Source organism: Anguilla anguilla, chromosome 18, assembly GCF_013347855.1.
Source record: "Anguilla anguilla isolate fAngAng1 chromosome 18, fAngAng1.pri, whole genome shotgun sequence".
NCBI classification, from domain to species: domain Eukaryota; kingdom Metazoa; phylum Chordata; class Actinopteri; order Anguilliformes; family Anguillidae; genus Anguilla; species Anguilla anguilla.
The window spans coordinates 14,815,000-14,836,702 of NC_049218.1; the positions used below are offsets into that span (position 1 = coordinate 14,815,000).

Sequence of the window (21,703 nt, forward strand, 5' to 3'; positions counted from 1 at the left end):
TCTGAGAAATCGTCTACAAGAAATAAAACTGACGTCATTAACATCCAGTGCAAAGACTGCCGGGAACGTCACATATGCGCCGCCATATTGGATTTAAAGGGGTCGCTGCTGGGGATTCCGACAAAGGAACGAGAGGTGTGCGTGGGGGTTTTCTAAGTTTCATTTTTAGGAAGTGTTTTTGAAGTCTGCAGCCAAATTTATGGTGCATGTTTTCATAGTTGGTGTATCTGTGCTAAAGCCAGAAAAATCGTCCGGACCGGGCGCAACAGTCGCGCCAGTGGTACCAGGGAGAGGTGAAGTTGCCAGATGTGATATTTTGCATTTCATCATCAAAGAGACCGGAGCCTGTGGAGTATACCCATCCCGGCAGAGAATACTGGGGTATGCTATTATGATGTATATTTATGTTGCTGTATCAAGTTCACTCGCTGGCTGCGTAACCAACGTATCTAGACTATTGTTTTGGTAGCGCTGACTGGTTAGCTAAGATTAGCGCGTTAAGTCTCGTAGCGTAAGGATGTATATACTGCGTCAGCCTGTGTTACTCGTCCTGACATCAAGGCTAACCGAACGAATATTAAATTGTTCCTGCTTTCAGTTTGCCGGGAGTTATTTAGGCACGTGTAAGAACTGCAGTGTGTCCAATCCTAAAAGACTTGATAATTCGATAGTTTATTAATCAAGATTGTACAATGTTATCGTTCTCATTGTGTCTAGCCAGCTCGTAAGTGTCATATATTTCTGGAATATTTCCGTAAAATTCCACAACCTGCAGCTTATAGGGTATGTGAGACAAACCCCTGGAGGATCAAGGTTACATATCAAGGAAAATGATACATTTGTTTGCATTGCTGTAATATCTAATCTCGGCTGATAAATATGCTATTTGAATTTTCCTTTTTCGTGTTGATTTGTGAATGTGTGCTTGATTAATACTGTGCTGAACCCGTATAAACGTGGATTCCTCCGTACTCATATTAAATATTGCAGGCGAATATGTCTTTAATATTTTTCATACTGAGTCTATGCTGTAGGTCAGTGTGCATTCTTGTCATGTTGCCCCAAACAGACAATCCCTGTGTGGGGAAACACAGCCCACCTGGGCATTGTTACTTTTTGTTTGTTATCCCATACCTGTATAATATCTTTGCCATGTCATGTCAGTCATGATTGAGCCAAATCAACTTTCCACTGTTCTGCTCTCCTTCCTGTACTTTCAGCTGTGTGCTGGTCTAATTTGAATCTAGGTTTTTATTGTGTTAGCCTATGTTTTATGGTTGTCTGCTTCCTTATCGTGACAGTGTGCTTTGTGTTACCAGAGCTCTGTTATTGCTTGTACTTTGCTCTTTTTCACTTGGCCTGAATGGTCACATGACACAACCAAGTTAAAATGTTATGGCTGCACCATTATGCTTCTTCAGATCCAAAGGTTACACACACAGGCTGTTTATTTTTTTTAAATGCTTTTGACGGCTCTGAAAACACAAAGCTGTTTGAGTTTATCTCCTCAAGGAGTCCGCTGTGATGGGTGTCCTGTGGTTTCGTCTTATTCATGTAGTTCTGTAAACTGGGGAACACAAAGCAGAGCAGGTCTAATGCCCTCCTCTGTACTGCATTAATGAGCTTCCTGCATTAATCTAGGGACTTCTGCGCTGGCTTAATGTCAGACCAATTCGGTCATATGGGATGAGTACATTCTGTCCAGGAAACGGGTTTAATGTAAGATTGATCCAGTCATATGGGATTAATACATTCTGCTCAGCAAACTTGCTTACCTGTGTGTGTAGCCTGGGCCACCTGTGTGATAGTAGCCTGTGCTTTGAGAGCCTGCTGTTGGCTCGCTGCTGGTCTGCTGTCCCCGCAGACCAACCTGTTGAGACTGCACCAAACCCTAACCCTCCCATCGCCACTCTGTAGCACTCTGACCCTTTGTACTCATTCTGTTTGTGGTATTTTTTATGGTTTTAGGTTATATTTTTATGGTTTTATGTTTTTCTTCTCAGGGCTAGTTATTTATGTAGTCTGTATGTATTTACAATCTCAACAAAACCTTGTTTTCAACATACAAAAATGATAAGTTCCTCACGCATGCAAAGCACTGTCTAATAGTCATTAATTAACACATGCAAAATCTCGGCCTCCCATTAAAAGTACTGCTATCAAATTTGGGTCAGGTTACAACAAAAAATATTGTGAGTTGGTGTTGGGGGGTGGGGGGGCTGGCTTGCCTAGAATCAGAACCCACCGTTATGCATGAGCTGAAGCTCCTCTCCGTATGAAGCTGTGCTTCCACCCCTCTGTCTGAAGCTGCTGTCACTGCTTCATATGAAGCTGTGTGCTGTCAGCCCTGCCATTTTGCTTCTGGCTGCACACCAGTGTGTGAAGCTTTAGGCTCCACTCCTGTGTGTTTGAGAGGCCTTAAAGGTAATCAGTGTGTGCTTTCTTTTCATCCAGTCAGTGGAGTTTCGCCTCCATTTTAGCCCCCCACACCCCACAACCCCAGCGCTGTTCTGCTTGATTGGCATCGTCCACAGAAAGCTGTGCAGCTTGTGTTTGTGTAACATTAGACTCCCAGGTGTTTAGCAGTCATCTTTGAGCTGAATCACAGAAGTAAAGTAGAATTATAAAGTGTGTTTGTGCAGCCTGCATTGGCCCTGCCTGAGGTGACCTCATAGGCCAGGAGAGTGTCCGTCAGCGAGAGGCTGTTTCTGACTGTGTTGTGTAGTTTTTATCGCAGTCTAAATCACAACCCTGCTTCTCCTGTATGAAGGTGCTCAGAACGCTTTGCCTCTTTAGTGAGTGTGTGTGTTTTTGTGTGTGGGGTCGTGTGCGTTTGGGGCCCCTTGTTTGGAGACGCCCTGCTCACTGCTTTGCTTTGCTTGCTGCAGGCGTCTGCGGGGCAGAAGATGTCCGCCATGCTGTACCCGCCGCGGGAGGAGCGGCTGGAGAAGCTCTCGCAGGAGGAGATCATCTCCAACACCAAGCTGGTGATGCAGGGCCTGGAGGCCCTGAAGACGGAGCACAACTCCATCCTGCACAGCCTGCTGGAGACCATCAAGTGCCTGAAGAAGGACGAGGAGGCCAGCCTGGTGCACGAGAAGTCCGGCCTGCTGCACAAGTCTGTGGAGATGATCGAGCTCGGCCTGGGGGAGGCGCAGGTGGGCTGGGGACCCCACCCCCTCTGCGTGGGGCTGGGCGTGGCTCTGTAGGGCATGGCCCTATAAGGCGTGGTCTCTTAATGATCTGATTGTGGTGAAGGAACTTTCACTCTCATTAAAAGGAGAATTAGGAAGTTATGTCACAGTCTAATTTTAAACTGATTCTTTAATTTATTAATTTATTAGTTTGTTTTATTAACAGAGTTAATATTGAACTTGATTTCATAGTATTACTTTGTTTAGCTTCTTTAATAATCCTTGACTATTATATTGAGTCTGAGTTTATATTAGACTGGGCCTTATGAGACAGGATTTCCACTCTAAGTTTCAAGAACAGAGGGAAAAACATGTGTCATGTCCTTACAGGGGTTATTTTCAGATTCCTGATGTGTTAGTGTGTGTGTATGAGTGTATGAGTGTATGAGTGTGTATGCGTGTGTGTGTGTGTGTGTGTGTGTGTGTGTGTGTGTGTGTGTGTGTAAACAGCGCTATGCTCATGAGTCACTGTTAAACTGCAGGGTGGATTCCTCTTTGCTGTTGAGACTGTGAGCCGGTGGCGGTGGGTCTATACCCACGACGGTGTGTGTGTGTGTGTGTGCAGGTGATGATGGCGCTGTCCAGCCACCTGAGCTCGGTGGAGTCGGAGAAGCAGAAGCTGCGGGCGCAGGTGCGGCGGCTGTGCCAGGAGAACCAGTGGCTGCGGGACGAGCTGGCCAACACCCAGCAGAAGCTGCAGAAGAGCGAGCAGAGCGTGGCCCAGCTGGAGGAGGAGAACAAGCACCTGGAGTTCATGAACCAGCTCAAGAAGTACGACGCGGACGTGCCCCCCCCGGTGAGAGCTGCCCCCCCTCCCTCACCCTCTCACCTGCCTCCTTCCCTCATCTGCCCCTCTAACCTTCACCCTCTCACCCCCCCCCCAACCTTCTTCATGCACTCACCTGCCCCCGCTCTCTAACCCTCTCGCTTGCCTCCCCACCTAACCCTAACACCCCCCTAGAGAGTCTGGAGACTCCTCCCCCTTTTGCCCTTATATGGTTACCTACAGATGCTTCCTCTCGGTTTCCTGCATCTCATTGGTTTGGAGCTGGAGAGCAGCTTCTCTTGTTTTCATGCTTTCAACCATTTTCAGGAGTTAGACTGAGATTCTGATGGAGCAGCAGTTTGCCCTGGATCTGCCTTTTCCATTAGTCTCAGATGCTCAGAAAAAGGTAGATTCAGGCTGCAGAGCTGATCAGAGATAACTTAGTTTATCCCAAAGTGCTTTTCCTGGCATTTCGGCTGCTCCTGCATTTTCAACTGATGAATGAGTGAATTACTGAAGCTGATGACTGGTTGAATGAATTGCTCCCGGTTTCCTGTTCTTCCTGTTCTGCCGATGAAGCCGGTGGCAGTCTCCTTCACAAAGCAGCCCATCATTGATATGATGCCTTTCAGTCCTCTGCTTTTGAACAATCCTCTTCGGTTTGGAAATGTCATTCATGTCAAATGGCAATGGCAATGTCTGCTTCATTTCAACTGTAAATGAAAAAAGCTTACTATGAAAATTGATGGGTGAGGACACTTAGCCTGAATTCAGTGGAATGGCGACATGTAGTATTTAAGCTGAGGGTTGATGAGGCTGTTACAGTGTAGCTAATAATGCAATGTAACATTAGCAATACGTGTGAGGAGTTGTGCTCTCCTGTTTTGTGATTCCTGCTCTGTGTGAGCAGTCGTGTGCTCCTGCTGTGACTCCTGCTTTGTGTGAGGAGTCGTGTGCTCCTGTTGTGACTCCTGTACTGTGTGGTCGCAGGAGGAGAAGGACGGGGAGCTACCGAAGGACAGTCTGGATGACCTGTTCCCCAACGATGATGACGAGCAGGGCCAAGGAAGTAAGAACCGCTGTCAGCAGCTGTATAAGTCTCACTCTCCTCATATGTGCTCCCACTGTAACAGGCTCTCTACCTCTGGGGCTGTCCAGGGCTTTCTGCATTAGTCAGTAAAAGCATTTAGACTGAGTCTGTTACTAAATCCCCCCTCCCTCTCTCATTCTGTCTGTCTGTTCTTCTCTCTCTCTCTCTCTCTCTCTACCCTCTCTTTCCTTTTCTCTTTCTCTCCCCTCTCTCCTCCCCTCTCTCTCTCTCTCTCTCTCAGTTAAGCCGCAGCACAACAGCGCAGCATTAGCCGCTGCCCAGCAGGGGGGGTATGAGATCCCAGCCCGGCTGCGGACCCTGCATAACCTGGTGATCCAGTACGCCTCCCAGGGCAGGTACGAGGTGGCCGTGCCCCTCTGCAAGCAGGCCCTGGAGGACCTGGAGAAGACCTCTGGCCACGACCACCCTGACGTGGCCACCATGCTCAACATCTTGGCTCTAGTGTACAGGTAGGCCCCATGCTGAACATTCTGGCTTTAGCCTACGGGTATGTGACCAAGAACTACCAATTCTATGACACAGGGATCCACTGATCATTATATCATGGGGATCCACTGCCATCCAAGTGCATGTTTGTCTGCACTTGAGAAAGAAAGAACAAGTCTGTGTTTCAGTATAAGGTATTCAGTCCTGTTGAAGAGCTGTTCTGTTTCAGGGATCAGAACAAATACAAAGAGGCTGCCCATCTGCTTAATGATGCTCTCTCTATCCGGGAGAAAACCCTGGGCAAAGACCACCCAGCGGTGAGTACTGCACCTACAGCACACCTATGACAACCTGCACCTGCCACACGCCTGTGTCACAACCTGGGGAATGAGGACAGGAGCTTTCCCTGATGTTATGGCATCATTAAATATGGAAAGGACTGTGCTCTGTTTCAGGTTGCGGCTACGCTGAATAACCTGGCTGTGCTCTATGGCAAGAGAGGGAAGTACATAGAGGCAGAACCGTTGTGCAAGAGAGCCCTGGAAATCAGAGAAAAGGTAGGCCTCACCCCTGTGCTTCTTTTGGGTTAGAGAGAGGGCTCACCCCCGTGCCTCTGTTGGGTCAGATGGTGGCCATGCCCCTGTGTATGAGCTGAAACACAGCTGAGGAGGATTTTGTCCGGCAGGTGCTGGGCAAGGACCACCCTGATGTGGCCAAGCAGCTGAACAACCTGGCGCTGCTGTGCCAGAACCAGGGCAAGTACGAGGAGGTGGAGTACTACTACTGCCGGGCCCTGGAGATCTACCAGTCCCGACTGGGCCCCGACGACCCCAACGTGGCCAAGACCAAGAACAACCTGGTGAGGCTGCGAAGTGGCCAAAAAACCACAAGCTTTTCTAAGCTCTGCAGTGAATCAGGTTAAAGGTGATTTTGCACTGGTGTTGGGAGTGTACCCACATGCCCACTGTTTTTACCCTCAAAATGACCTTCACCGCACATAGAAGAAAATTACACACGAGTGTTTCTACTTCCCTGCAGTATAGTGCTTCATGTGTAGGTGATTCATACGGGCAATCTGGTTGGCTGTAAACACGTTTAACACACTTTGATCTCGCCTTGTGCATGATTGAGAGCAGCGTTCTGTTCACGTTGTGCTCAAGGTCATGTGTTTTTGTTCTACACCTCAGTTGCGCCCAGCTGAAGACATTCTGGAATGTTCCTTTTCAAGCTGAACATTGATGTTTTTCGTTCTCTCATGCACAGGCCTCCTGCTACCTGAAACAGGGAAAGTACAAGGAAGCAGAGATTCTGTACAAAGAGATTCTCACTCGTGCCCACGAGAAGGAGTTTGGATCTGTGGATGGTAAGGGGGTAGGCTGGTGCACGCTTGGGCTGAAGGTGTGTTTGGGGAAGCACCTACACGCTCGGGTTGTGCCGGAGTGGTGTAGTGTTTACCCAGCATTCCTCAGGAGTGACTCTATAAATATTGCTGGGGGGTTGAAGGTGCCTTTTACTGCAGGCGGGGGGGGGGGGGGGGGTTTCACAACGTAGGATCACTGAGTTAGCTGGGTAACTGTGCTCAATAAAACCCGTTGCAGCTCTTTTTACTTCAGTCCATGTTCCAGATTTGGGAGGGTTCCGGGTTTTACTCAGTGCAGTTATCCAGCTAACTCAGTAATCCTACTTCATGATACAGGGCGCGGGTCTCCAGTTCCTCGTCTTCCCTTCCTTCTAAAGCAGCGTGCAGGACTGCTGATGTGTCGAGAGCCTGTGTTCCCTGTGCTATAGATGTGCAGAGAGCCTGTGTTCCCTGTGCTGTAGATGTGCAGAGAGCCTGTGTTCCCTGTGCTGTAGATGTGCAGATTGCCTGTGTTCTCTGTGCTCTGGCAGTGTATTGACCCTCTGTCTTCACTTTTGTTTACAGCTGAAAATAAACCCATTTGGATGCATGCAGAGGAAAGAGAGGAGATGAGCAAAGTAAGTACAGGTGTCTGCGTGTGTGCGCGTGCGTGTGTGTATGTGCGTGTGTGCGTGTGTGTGTGTGTGTTTCTGACAGCTGCAATTTGTTTCCAGAGCAGACAGAGGGACAACACACCTTATGCAGAGTATGGTGGCTGGTACAAGGCTTGCAAAGTGAACAGGTGAGACGGCTGAACCCAGGAAAGCCCACGCAGCAGTGCTCAGAGCATACTGTAGATCCATTTAATGAGAGGAGTTTCTGCATGTTCGGTGTACTGCACCAGCGGCTTTAAATCCCCTGACTCCACTGCTCATGTGCAAATCTAAGCCCATCAGGTTACAGTAAATGTGTTATTTTTTACGACTGCCAGTTACCTTTGAATGAGATGATTCCACTGCATATGTGTAAGAGAACCAGTGTGGACAGCAGGGTTGAGTAGAGCCTTACTGGGCAGTGCTGGCTCCCTGGAGGGCATGTTGGATCTCTGGAGTCCAGTTGACAGTAATGTAATTTTGTTGGGTGAAATGCATGTGATTATTGGAAGCTGGTTCCACAGAGACTGGTCACATGACTGGTGGAGCAGCTCTCCTATCCTGTGCAGAGTTAGTGACGTATGTGTGTGTGCGCACGCGTGTGTGTCCCTGCACAGCCCCACCGTTAACACCACGCTGCGGAACCTTGGCGCTCTGTACCGTCGTCAGGGCAAGATGGAGGCTGCGGAAACCCTAGAGGAGTGCGCCACCAGGTCCCGCAAACCGGTGAGTGCCCCGCCCACTGACCAGCCCATTGCTCCACCTGACCCGCCCGACACTGGCCAGTCGCATTATTACCCTGTGCCTCAGTCTCACATCTACACACACACACACACACACGCACATGCACACACATTGTACACACAGCTACGGACTTCTACACACACACACGCACGCACACATTACATTACATTACATTACAGGCATTTAGCAGACGCTCTTATCCAGAGCGACTTACACAACTTTTACGTAGCATTTTACATTGTATCCATTTGTACAGCTGGATATATACTGAAGCAATTTCAGTTAAGTACCTTGCTCAAGGGTACAACGGCAGTGTTCTACCTGGGAATCGAACCTGCGACCTTTCGGTTACAAGTCCAGTTCCTTACCCACTGTGCTACACTCCGTCCAATCTCAGCACAGTCTCACTCTACAGTGTGTATCTTGTGCTGTACAGTTTGCAGGACACTGTGAGCCTGTATGGCATTGATGTGTGTTTCTCACAGTGTGTGTGCATGTGCGTGTGTGTGCGCGCGTACGTGTGTGCGTGTCTCAGGGCTCGGACCCCGCTAATTCGGCACGCATGGTGGAGGTGCTGAAGGGTGGAGAGGATGCTCGCAGGCGCACCAGCGGTGTGAAGTATGACAGCAGCTCTGAGGGTGGAGAGGAAGTGAATGTGGGCGTGGAGTGGAATGGGGTGAGTACAGTTCTGCATCACTTCCTGTTCCTGTTCCTGTTCCCTGCTATGGACTGGGGGGCAGTGCATGGTTGAACAGTGTTCTTTCTCCAGCTATGAGAACAGTGTGGGGATGGAGAGACCGGACTATGGAGCCCCCACCCAGACCCCACCCAGACCCCACTCAGACCCCTGTAGGCCCTGCACTGTCCTCCCTCAGCTGCAGCTCAAACCCTGTTAAAAGTCAGCAGCTGATTGGATGTCCTGGCTTTTGTTTAGTTTATGTTATGGCTTTGCTGCGTAGGCGCTGGCTTTATTTGTTCGATTGATAATTCTGAAACCGTTGTTGTGATTCCAAATAGTGGCATTTGCTGTGGCTGACATGCTGTAAACAAAAACAAAATGCAAGTTATTGCTACAGTGTCACAGGGCATCTTGGAAACCCACTCAGACACTTGGGAAAGTTCTGGACTGCAGCGCATACCATCATTTAAAGACTCTGCTCTAATCTTCCAGCATTGTAAAAGATGTAGAGAATGTTTCCTCCTGCTCTACCCTATGTGGCGCTCACACAGAACCACGCTTTAAATCCCCGTCCCTGTGTGGTTCGCCTGTGAGACCGTCACACCAGCTCCATGCAGCAAAGGGAGCTGCCGTTACCCATAATGGGCCAGGGTTGCCATGGTTTCCAGGATGCCCTGTGGCTGTTTTGGCTGAAGCATGACTTTTGCGCGCACTGCTTGTTCAGGTTGGGTCTGAGTTTTGTGGCATCATTTTCTGAACTGCATTACCCAGCAGCCCTCACTGCTAAGCCATGCTGTGTTTGACCTGCTGGTCCTGATTGTGCTGACTGAATGGTGAAGCACAGACCAGGCCGAGTTGCTTCTTACTGGCCCATAGATTCACTTCCACATCTCTTTTGTTGGTAGTTTCCACTGGAATTTAAGTGTTTACATATAATGTGAAAATGTGAAAATGTGATTTACACACAGTACCAGGACTTCAACCCAATCCAACATGAACTGCACTTCTGTTAGGACTCTGAGCTGCTGGAGAGAATGCTGGTGTCTCAGGGCCTTCTGTTAGTGCTGTGCTCCTGTTGGCTTTTCCCTTTGGTGATTCACCACGTGCTGATTATAGTGCTGTATTTAGAGACGTTGTGCAGTCTGGCTGATGACTGGACTCCTGAGTTACAGGGGTGAAGGACATTAGGTGGCAGAACATTCAGTGGTAAGGACAGACTTTTCAGTGCGTTTTAATTTAGCTATTTTTGGTGTCTGTAAGGAATCGTTTATTACTGTAAGCCATTGGACGAGGGGGTTGTGGCCAGTGAAAGGCTGGGGCAGTTGTAGTCATTGTGGCAGTTGGGACCGTCGTGATCACTGGGGCATTTGGGGTAATTGCTGTACAGGCATTGTAAACTAGAGATCCAGTGAGCAGAGATGGAGTGACTAGCTGTGATATTTGTTCTGTATAAATGTGTCTGTCTGTGTGCCTGCTCTAATGCATGGTGTGTCTGCGTGTGTGTGTGTGTGGTGCCTTGCATTGTGCATGTCTATGTCCATCTTGTGTTTCTTCTATTTGCACATATAACAAAGCGTTATGATTTCAGTTTGTGTTGCCATGACAACCAATCCAGCCATCCAGTCCCCCTCCTCCTCCTCTTTCTGTTGATTGTACTCACTCCCGATATGATCTGCCCTTGACAGCTGATAGCGGGTCAGCTTGCACACAAACATGTACGTCTGGTTCTGATCCAGGATCAGTAGCTAATGGCAAAAACTTAATGTCCTCTGTTATTATATTCTACCCTTTGCTGATCCTGGGGCTCAGTTAGTGTGTACTCGAGCTGGAGGTTAAATCTCTATTTACTGCACCTACTGTGAGCCATTTGCCATAGAAACATAACCTGACAAAGTAGCCAATCGCGCATCTTGTGTTCATAACTGCTATTCGTAACTCACTGTCTTCAACTCTTAGTTAAGGTTTTAACATTATTCCTTTTAAACTTTTGGCAAACTGATAAGGTCGTTAAATTTTGAATCGCCATCATTTGCTTCATTCATTCTCAACAGAATTTGCTATTCCCTAAATCTATGAATATTTATTTCAGGCTATAGTCTTTAATCACAACATAAATGACTGACAATCCAGTGCAGACAGGAGCAGGTGTACTGTAGTATGGGGCTGGGAGAATGGGTTTCACTCTCCTGAAACACCCAACCTTAAGAACTCATGTGCTGAACAGGGCCTTAATCCTCTCTCTCTCTCTGTTTCTCTTTCTCTCTCCCTTTCCCTCTCCATCTCTCCATTAGGCTTAAACCATCAAGCTTTTCCTCCACTCCTCTCTCCCACCCCCAACAATCATACCCAATCAAAAGGATGTCTTGGTGCTCCTTCTGGCCTTTTCCTCCATAAGAAACCTTCTTCTTCCATTCCTGGTGTCTTCAGCAACCCGCCCCTCATTGCTGCTTCAGATAAGCATGGAGATGGATGTGTTGCTTCCTTATCTCTCTGTCTCTGACTCTGACCCTCTCTGATGATGAAACTCATTAGTAGCAGAAGTTTAACTTTGTGGGCACCATGTCAGCACCGTGGTTGTAGTACCATGTTAGTGTCATCAAAGTGAATATGCTGCTTATGCTCTTTGGTCTTGTGGTAATGGTTGCACTGATGCATTCTTAAATAAAGTGATTTCTTTGGTGAAGATGCTGGTCATTTTCTTTGAGGCTTACAGTCTGAGATGAGGAGCCATGAGATCATTAAATGATTGTTAATTTTCTCAGGGTTTGAGGTGTGGGGTTTGTTGTGTGGGGATTGATGTTTGGGGTTTGATGTGTGTTTTATGTCTGAGGTAAGTGCACGTGTTGAAGTTTAGGCCTTTTGACTAAACACAAGCTCTGCTGCACTGTTAGAGAGGGCAGCAGGATTTTATTAGAAACCTGCTGAAATATGGCTCTCAAAGCATGAGAGTGAACCTCTCCCTGGAGAGAGAGAGAGAGAGATACAGAGAGAGCGCAGCACAGATCTGAGAGAGAAGCACAGATCTATGCGTCTGTCCCAGTTAAAAGACAGGCCTGGTGGTGTTGATAAAGAACATACGTTTCTGTACTGCACAACTTGCACCCAGGTCCACAGTTCACATTCCTTTCTGTGACACTGATTGCAGCCTCCACCGTGTCACTATGAGGTCACTGTCCATGGGGGTAGGGCGAGAGAGACAGGGCTTACTTTGCAGCCATTGCTGAGATCTGTGAGTCATTTGTTAACCTTAAAACAGAGCTGGACATGCCTGTTTCTGCCTGAGTAAATCATAGCTGCGCGCACAGCTGAACTGTACAGCGGGTGCAAAAATAAAAAAGAGAGAGAGAGACTGTCTGTTGGCTTTGCCAGCCTTTGATCCCTTTGTATTTGCACATACGTACTACACATTTCACTCTTCATTGAGAATGTTTCCTGTTCAAAATGTATCATTCATTTAATGTATTAGAATCTGTATGGACACACAATGGGACCTGCAGAATGATGGGTTTTCTTCTGGGTCCAGTGAGAGGTCTACATGCTTTGGCAGGAGTTTTCCAGTTCCAGTCCAGCTCTGCTTGGCTTCAGCCATGTAGCAGGGTAAAGCCACAGTGTTACCACAACAGCAAACCAGCCCTAAAGGAAGTTTAGCTGGAAACTTTGGACCGAGAGTCCTGATAATGTCCCCCTGTGTGTACCTTGTCTCAGTTTGAGCTTGGTTGCCAGGTCTGCCATAGCCAGGTAGAAGAGTGCCTTAAGAGTGCCATGTGCTGCCGGGGTTTGTGGTGGGTTTACGGGCAAAGGATGCTGAACTTGGGGTGTGTCTGCAGGATGGGAGCGGGACCCTGATGCGCAGCGGCTCCCTGGGGAAGTTACGGGACGTCCTGCGCCGGAGCAGTGAGATGCTGGTGAAGAAACTGCAGGGGAACGGGCCCCCGGAACCCCACAACACCAAGTACGTCTAATGCTACTGCTAATGCTAACTGCTAATTATTATTAGTGTTCAACCTTACAGCACCACATACAACTGCTAATGCTAACTGCTAATTATTATTTGTGTATAACACGTAGCACTAAGTACATCTGCTAATGCTACTGCTAATGCTAACTGCTAATTATTATTAGTGTTCAACCTGACAGCACCACGTACAACTGCTAATGCTAACTGCTAATTATTATTTGTGTATAACACATAGCACCAAGTACATCTGCTAATGCTACTGCTAATGCTAACTGCTAATTATTATTAGTGTATAACCCACAGCACCAAGTACATCTGCTAATGCTACTGCTAATGCTAACTACTATGTATTATTAGTGCTTAACCTTACAGCACCAAGTAGGACCATTAGTATTTAACCTTGCTGTACCAAGCACTACTCCTACTGCTAATGCTAATTAGTAGTGTATACCCTTGCTGTATCAAGTTCTGATTTATTTATTCTGACCACCTTCCAGCATGAAGCGAGCGGCATCTCTGAACTACCTGAACAAGACCAGTGATGACTCCTTTCAGGTAGGGCTCCCCCTGGTGGCCTGTTAGCAGTATGAAATTCTAGATGCAGCCTGCATAGTCAACTCTCGTGGGTATAAACTGAAATACTGGGATTTTGGGGAATCTATGCTTTTTGTAACCACTGATAAATATCACACTAACCCCCTTCCCTCTCCCCGTAGGGTCCTGGAGGCAGGAGGCTGAGGGAGAGCCGTGTCCTGAGCTCCAGCACAGTGGATCTGTACAGCGGGAACTGAGCGAGCCCGACACCAGCCCCTGTCCCAAACACCCTGAACGCTCTGCCCCCCCGCATACACCCCATACACCTCTCACCCCCCAAACACCCCAACCCCCCTGCCCCACCATACATCCCATACACCCCTCAAACCTCCAAACACCCCAAGAGAGCTAGGAGACACTTCCTTCTCTCTCTTAGCCAATCAGGACGGAGCTGGGAGATGCTTCTTCCACTCCCTCAGCCAATCAGTGCAGAGCTGGGGGAACATTGCTGTTACCTGGCTCATTCCTCATCGTGTCCCTAGATGACCTAAACATATTCACAGAGTGTGTGATGTCACATACACGCACCTGTTCCCAGCATGCACACACTCACACATATGCACAAACACTACTATCATGTAACTGGAGTTGTAAGATTGAATGTGGAAATGTACACGGCTTGCTATATTTCAACTTTATTTTTGCACAGTGCTAGCATATTTTATGAATTCCTGAATTCCTGGAATATTTTATTAATTTTATGATTAATGAATTATGAACACAAAACATCTCAGTTATTTTGGAAAAATGGGGGGAGGGAAGAGCGATTAAAAATGTATTTTCAAATGTATTTTTATCTTTTAAATTTTTATTGTAATTCTGAGAATGGTACAGATATGAGCTTTGAATGTAAATTTTGTCTCCCAAACGTTCCACAGATCTGGGAAACATAGGAGATCTCTGATGCCCTTTTCCATAATCAGGTTTCTGTTGACCTCTTCTTTCCAGCTGAATAATTCTGGGTTGATTCAAGTTCAGAGCTCTTAAACCCGTTGACATCCGAGGGACAGGCTTATCGCTGCTTTAACCATGGTAGCCTTCCAAGTGATTGCATTCTTTCAGTGAGTTACAGGTACTCTCATTACCTCCTCTGTGATATGGCTTTAGAAAAAAAACCTCAATAAATGGTGAATTGCTCTTGACCTGAGTGTAGTGTTTTTGCAGTGTTGAGGTAGCGGCAGCATCGCTGTTATTCAGCCGACACACCGCCCTGCTTCCCCAGCAGTTCTTCTGACTCCGTTCTTATGGCTTACTCAGCTCCTGCACTTTTTTTAATGGGCTTGTTAAAATATGAGCTTTGAAGAATGAAATGAGCGTTAATATTGAGCAAGGTCTGTTCACATGATTCTGTGTGTGTTTCTGCTGCATCTGTGTAGTTCTCACCAGCTATGTTGTGATCAGGTGTTATAAAAACTCTATTGGCTGTTTCACCCTTTCCAAAATCCACAAGCATAAAGCAGCATAACCAGTATGTTCATTCGCTGTGACAGTTAATTAATTACCACAAGGACTTGCTGGAACCTGTCTCTCCCTCTGAGTTGCAGAGTCAGAGTTTGAGACTCAGATTTGGAATGCTCTGTTAACGGTGTGCGTGCTGAATGCGGCACTGTAGGTTCAGGCAGACTCAGTGCATCTAGCTGACCTGCATCCTCCTGTCTGAAATCCCTCCCTCCCTGAGTGATGCTGTGGCCAGCTCTGCCCAACTTTCTGATGTTAAAAACGAAAGTGAGGGGGCCAAAGTAAAGGGCAGGAGCATTGGCCTCCTGGGCCCCAAGCCCCTCCCCCTTCTAATATCCCACACAGGGGTGCCACCAGGAATTTTGGCCCAATTAATAGATTGGGCCCCACCACCCCAGGCCACCCCATCGCCACACAATAACTGTACTATTTTTTTGAGATCCCCTGTCAATCAGCGTCCTTAGAATCGTCCCAACTTCCCCATTCTTGAGCCCAGCTCCTCCCTAGAGCCCATCTGCAGCTTGGGTGCTAAGCAACATGGTCCCTACAGCAGTAAATGGGTGGAGTGCCATATGATAAAACAGTCAGGTGACGCTGAAGACAAAGAACAGTTTAGGATACTTATAGTAAACTGTAAAACTACAGGGATACATCAAGCATGGCAGATTTACAAACACACAGTGATGTCTTCAGTAATCACGTCACAGCACTGATGACGATCAGTGAAGTCGACTTTCCTCTCCCTACCCCTGGAGCGCTGCGTCAGTGCCCCCGTGTGGTCATGCAAAAAGGATGAGTGCATGTAAAACTGATCTTAAATACATTACATAAATTGACTCCTTGCCAGTATAGTCTGAGGCCATTGCAAATGATCCGAGGTGATGCAGGGGTGCAGACCGTGACTTTGACTTTTATATAAAAAAATTCAGGCAATAAATAATCAATTAACATGCTAATAGGCGTCAAAATATTGAAATCCATGTGAATAAATGTATCTTTCTAGATTTGGGGGAATCTCTATTACATCCTGCCAGTAAATGTCAACATCAACGCGCAGTTATGTTTGTGCATCGTTTCATATAATATTTTTGGATTTTACAACAAAGAATACGAAACTGCTGTGTTTAACAAAAAACACGGTGTTCCAAAAACAAATGGGAAAAGTCGGATTGAGTCCTTAAAAGAGTAGCCTACTTCGCCACCACCGCGCGGCAGCATTGATCCGTCTTTCATTCCTACCTGGCGTGCAGATAACCGGAAGCGCTCCTGTTCAGGAGTGCGAGAGAGGGATGCGGGGGGAGTGGAAAGGAGAGAGAATTGGAGAGAGAGAGCCTCGGTGAGAGTGAGGATCGGTGCGTGAAACTCGTGCGGTGGGTTGTGGGACTGAAGCACTAGTCCACAGGCTGCATTTCTATGGGAAGGGGTATCAAATAATCAGGAAGCCAAATACCGCACGAAGTTCTTTACTTGAGAAGGAGCGTTTCTCTGAACAGAATTATAACTTATTTTAAAATTATTTTAAACTCACAGTTCATCACATGAGTGTTACAGAAACCGGCAATAGTTTATCCGAGGAGAAGGTTGTTTTCAAACCCTGTACAAACAATTCAGGTTTCCATGTTTTTACACTTCCATGCTCAAGTGCGGTTATTTTCCTTTTTATCGAATTCGTTCCAGCGCTGCTGTAGATAGTTTTCAGGACTTGGGTAAAGCGCCGCAATGGATCTATCGCTATTATCCCGGGAAAATGCACGGCGGCGGCGGAACTACGATAACTTAATGGCCCCAAACAACAGCAGAAACCCGGTGCTTCTTTCGGTTCGTGCGGCTCTTCTAGCAGTCATCATTTTCTTTGCTAAAGGTAAGAATCGATCGAGTTAAACTGGCCAGTGAACATACTGTACAAAGAAATGTAGAGGCTGTCGGTGTTAGTACTACTTTGCTTTTGTTCTATAGCTAAATGAACACGGGAGCAGAGTGAGTTGCTCTGGTGCTCGGGCGGATCGGCTCCTCTGATAATGTTACGTTAGCCGACTGCTAGCTTAGCGCGTACACGATACACGAGTGCCTTAGACCCTCTGTTTTACACTTTTCGTCTGGGAAGTCATTTGTAATCAAAGAGTATATTCTTGTATATCAATATATCTAGGTAACTTTGTTCCGTCAATACTAAACGCACCGCGGTTCATTTGTCGTAACTGCATTGCTGTAAGTAAAACAGGTAAGTCGAGGTTAGTTTTTAGTTTACTGAGCTGATCACCCCGCTGCTGCAGCTGTAAGAGCTCGGCTCCCCATATACATGGACCGTCATAGCTGGTCATTCAGTTTTCTCTCCACTACTTGATTTAAATTTAACTGAAATTTCAGACCATACAAACTAGCTCGATCAACAAATTTACATGAATGTAAGTTGTGACTGTCCCGCTTTCCTTTTGTGAAGTTGATCAGTGAAATGATTAAATAAAACTGTCTTCCTGCGAACAGCGAGCGCTGGTGTGTATCCCTGTGTGTGTAGTTCTGGACTGAGTGATGCGCACTAACGTTACTGCTACTCCAACAACACTGGAACACCAATAAACACGGGATAGCTTAATGGTACGATGTGATGGATTCAGCTTTAGTATGCCACGTCTGTCTGAGAATGCTGCACTTCAGGTATGATGAATGTACGGGCTAGTTTTACATCCCACCGTAATACTTAAAGGTTGTGTGTGCTTCGTTAGATTTCATATCAATTTTCGGGTACTTCAGTACAGCATAAGTCAAATTAAAAATTGTCCTTCTGTGGAAAAACGGTCAACATTCAAATGCATTAGAAAAGCAGTGACTGAACAGCTCCTCGTAATTCACCTCTGTCCGAGAGGGCTTCTGCTCTGCTCTCTGGGGAGTGTGGAGTGAATTTGTTTGGGAAAGGAAGGTGGTGATCTGTCAAAATTCTCTTTGAGCAATGTGCAGCTGTCAGAAAGGGGTAATGGAGGAGCCCGAAACCTGGCCAGCTCTGTGATGGTTAATACTCTCAGTCCTTTACATATGTTACATTACAATCACATAGCAACCGCTGTATTCCAGATCCTCTTACAAATGCAATGTCATGGGAACTGTGATTTCTCTTGGGGAAAGTTACAGCCAGGACAGCTCCAGTAATGATAACAGCAGAAAGATAAAAGATGTGCTTTAGAGTGGCGATTCAAATGAGTACTGCTTAGATAAGATTTGGGGAATGTCTGCATCCCTGACCGGAGGGCATGACATACACATAGCCAGTGCATATGTTATAATGCGCGCACAGGCTGTGCGTATGTTATAATTCTGTTTGAATGCATACAGCTGTGTGAAACACGGATGGTATTGACACTGTTATATTAGAAGTTATATTACGTTGCATTGCCTTACTGGCTTTCAGACTCTCTTATTCAGGGCCACTGAGAGAACTTGACATTTTTCCATCGTCTCCACTTATACAGCTGGATGAATACTGAAGCAGCTCAGGTTAAGTACCTTACTCAAGGGTACGACTGCACTGCCTCACCTGGGAATAAAATCTGCAACCTACGGGTTATGAGCGCTCTATCCATTATACTACAGTGGTGCCCATGATTGCACTGACCTGCTTCTTTAGGCCTGAAATGGCACATACTGATATGTTACAGTGTGCTTTGTGTCTGTCCCCCAAACCTCATTAGGCCCCCAGTCTCTGTTTCTTTAATATGAGCCCTGGATGTACAAGGTCAGACTCAGAGGTCATAGATTCATCCCCATGAGCAGTGGCAATTGTGCGTTTACAGCACATGTACTTTTAACATGGTCCTCTGCTGCAAGGCAGTCACTCACTTTTATCGGCTGTTGGAAGTGCCATGTGGACCCTGTCATTAAATATTTATTTGGTGTATTCTGATGTTGGGAAATTCATAATATTAATAATGCACCCTGGGGTAGTGTCTGCCGCGTGATTCGGCTTCCTTTTGTGGAGTCAGATCTGCAGAAATGAGCACTTACCCTCAACAATGTCCTTTGCGGAGGGAAGAAACAGTCTCAACACAGGCAGTTAAAACAGCACAGCTAGACGCAGAGAGAGGTGGGTCAGTGTAGGAGTTGAGGTTGGGGTTTAGAGTCGGTGTTAGAGTTGTGGTTGGGGTTACGATCGGGGTTGTGTGTGTGTTTGGGGTAATGCCACAGAGATGGAGTTTAGTGTGGTGCTTTTGTTACTTTGCTGTTCCTCCTATGAATGAATGAATGCTGCTCATCATACTGCAGTCTGAGGTGCTTCTGTCAGTCAGTTTTTTTATTATTGGGAATATTATCCCTCCTGAGATGTGATGAGGCACAGATGGCGTCTGCGCAGGCATGCAGCGTTTGCACAAGCTCCGTTGTGGTCTGTGATGGGTGTCTGCGCAGGCACGCAGCGTTTGTGATGATTTGAGCTGAGAGGAAGAGCTGGAGAGTAATCTGGGGGCAGAAGACGTCTTTGTTGCATTTGAAGGTTGTTGAGATTCTCATCTGTGCTGTCCGCAGAGCCAGGCCTGTGTCTGGACCTCATTGGTCAGAACCAGGCCTGTGTCTGGACCTCATTGGTCAGGGTCAGGCCTGTGTCTGGACCTCGTTGGTCAGAGCCAGGCCTGTGTCTGGACCTCATTGGTCAGAGTCAGGCCTGTGTCTGGACCTCATTGGTCAGAGCCAGGCCTGTGTCTAGACCTCATTGGTCAGAATCAGCTCTGTATCTGGCCCTCTTTGGTTAGTCCAGAGAGAGGAATGTTTTTAATGTGGTTGGGCCCAGCTGTCTAGTGGTGGCTTGGCGGTCCATGGGCACAGGAGTCAATGTGGGTTGAAGCCAATGGTATGGCTTGCCATGGCTTAGGTTGGCTTGGTTTGGTCTGGGATGGTATGGTCTGCCATCGATTAGTTTGCCTTGGTTTGGCCTGGCCCCACACGTACTGCTTTACAGAGTTGAGTAATTTGCATGTTAAGAGCATTAGCTGCGTTCAGCAGCAGGAAGCCAGTGAAGGGCGCTTCATCTTCGGCATCTTCAAGGCGGGGTCATCTGTGTCTCTCTGATGGAGAAGCACTCACTCGTACCGGAGCTGCTGTCGTGTCTGCAGCGCTCTCTCTCTCCCCCCCCCCCGGCTTCCTGCCGCGCTGCTCTCTGCGCTCTTTTCCCTCGTTAAGTGTTCCTGTCCTGGGATCCTGACCGCGCGCGCTGCACGCGAGCCTCTCCTCCTATTCCCCCTTCATTATCCCTGCGGGACGTTCAGTCCCGTCTCGTCTCAAACACAACAGGAAGGCCATCTGCAGTCATTATGCAAGTCCATTTCTGCCTGTGGAAATAAGAGCACTGAAAGACCCAGACTTCGGTAATATGGTTGAATAAAGTAAATGTACTAAGGGCTGCTCGGCACATTCCTCTTCCACGTGAGCAGCGGTTTCTGCATCTGACATGCAGAGAGGCAGAGAACCTGACAGAAGGTTTAGTTTCATTCAGGATTTCTCCTTGTAAATGAGCAGGTCAGGGCTGCTCTCTGGGTCTGGGGTGAGTTTATGGGGTTGGGGAGAGAAGTGGGGGGCGATCTGTTTCCTACAGAGCATAAACCCACCCCTGCCCTCAACACTGCTGACCCACACACTCTCCATCTTGGCTCCTAAGCTGCTTGTGTTCAGGTCAAACTTGAAGCCGAGTGACTGAACTTTACCGTTCTGGGGGGTATTTCACAAAACAGAATCACTGAGTTAGCTGGATAACTGTGCTCAGTAAAACCCGTTGCAGCTCTTTTTACTTCAGTCCCATGTTCCAGATTTGGGAGGGTTCCGGGTTTTGCAGTTATCCAGCTAACTCCGTAATCCTGCTTCATGATACAGGACCCTGCTTAAGCCTATTTTCTGTCTGACACAGGTGATTGTTGTGGTATTTTTTCCTGGCCTTTGTGCAGATGTATTCCGTCGGTAGTAGAAACGGACCTGGTGTCCCTGTTTGGCTCTGTTAGCAGTTAGCGGTACACAGCGGGTCCAGCAGAGATCAAAGCAGATTTAGAGCTGTTTTGGGTTACTCATTCATTCCTCTGTTTGCATCTTTATCCTAGCTAATCGATTGGGAGCGTTTGAAGTTTGTAACAGGCTTACTTTGGGGGGGGGGGGGGGGGGGGGGGCATGGACGAGAGAGGGCGGATCAAAGCACGGACTGCTTGTGCCCTGAATGTTTTAGCTGGTGTTTGCTTTGGCAGTGCTCAGGACAGTGTTCAGCATTCAGTGTTCTGTGCACAGTGTTCAGCGTTCCGTGCTCAGAGCAGTGTTCAGTGTTCTGTGCTCAGTGTGTGCAGGTGAACAGTGAGGCAGGAAATGGGGGTACTGTGTGTGTGTATAACTGCCAGACAGAGTCGCGCAGTTGTGCCAGCTCACCTGACTGACTTCTCTCTGCTCTGTGGGAGATGCTTACTCACGGAGATGGGCCTGGGATCCAGAGGAGATTGGGGTTAAGTGCTTTTGCGGCTGGGTTTGTTTGGCGGACGGGTTGTTTGATGACAGAGCTGAGCTGCGGCCTCCTATTCTCTCACTGGCAGTTTTAAGAGCGCCACCTGGAGGCCAGCCAAGGTCAGTCTGATTGCCCCGTTTTAGCCCCGTTACCTGCAGTCAGCTGCTGTTCATCTCCCAGCATGCCTCTGTGCCTTCAGAGAGAGAGAGAGTGACTCATTCTCGCACCTCTCTGTGCCTTCAGAGAGAGAGAGTTCTGTAGAGAGCGCCCCCTGCTGGCTCATCCCCAGTCTGCTGAAGTGGTGCTCCACAGTCCCAGTGG

At 47.6% G+C, this 21,703-nt stretch overlaps 2 protein-coding genes across 5 annotated transcripts in view; both read left to right on the forward strand.

Annotated features, from left to right (window-relative positions):
* The first annotated feature begins 62 nt into the window (after positions 1-62).
* On the forward strand, positions 63-14,606 carry LOC118218256 (kinesin light chain 1-like). 4 transcript variants are annotated; one of them, XM_035400807.1, is made up of 17 exons: positions 63-135; positions 239-381; positions 2,889-3,158; positions 3,760-3,990; positions 4,951-5,029; positions 5,292-5,520; positions 5,727-5,814; positions 5,953-6,054; positions 6,183-6,356; positions 6,761-6,860; positions 7,422-7,474; positions 7,571-7,638; positions 8,107-8,215; positions 8,769-8,909; positions 12,740-12,864; positions 13,368-13,425; positions 13,587-14,606. In XM_035400807.1, exons 3-17 carry the CDS (start codon positions 2,907-2,909, stop codon positions 13,659-13,661), a joined length of 1,884 nt encoding a protein of 627 aa, XP_035256698.1. In that variant the 5' UTR covers positions 63-135; positions 239-381; positions 2,889-2,906; the 3' UTR covers positions 13,662-14,606. The 4 variants fall into 4 exon arrangements, with proteins under 4 accessions (XP_035256698.1, XP_035256700.1, XP_035256697.1 ...); XM_035400806.1 differs by having other exon boundaries at positions 82-381; XM_035400808.1 differs by lacking the exons at positions 63-135; positions 239-381 and adding an exon at positions 587-783.
* Positions 14,607-16,187: 1,581 nt separating this feature from the next.
* The window catches only part of LOC118218487 (inactive tyrosine-protein kinase 7-like), a 33,052-nt gene continuing 27,536 nt past the window's right edge, over positions 16,188-21,703 (forward strand). Inside the window, exon 1 of the mRNA XM_035401165.1 lies at positions 16,188-16,783. Within this exon, the coding sequence (XP_035257056.1) occupies positions 16,642-16,783 (142 nt within the window). The 5' untranslated portion in view covers positions 16,188-16,641. The remainder of the gene's footprint in view (positions 16,784-21,703) is intronic.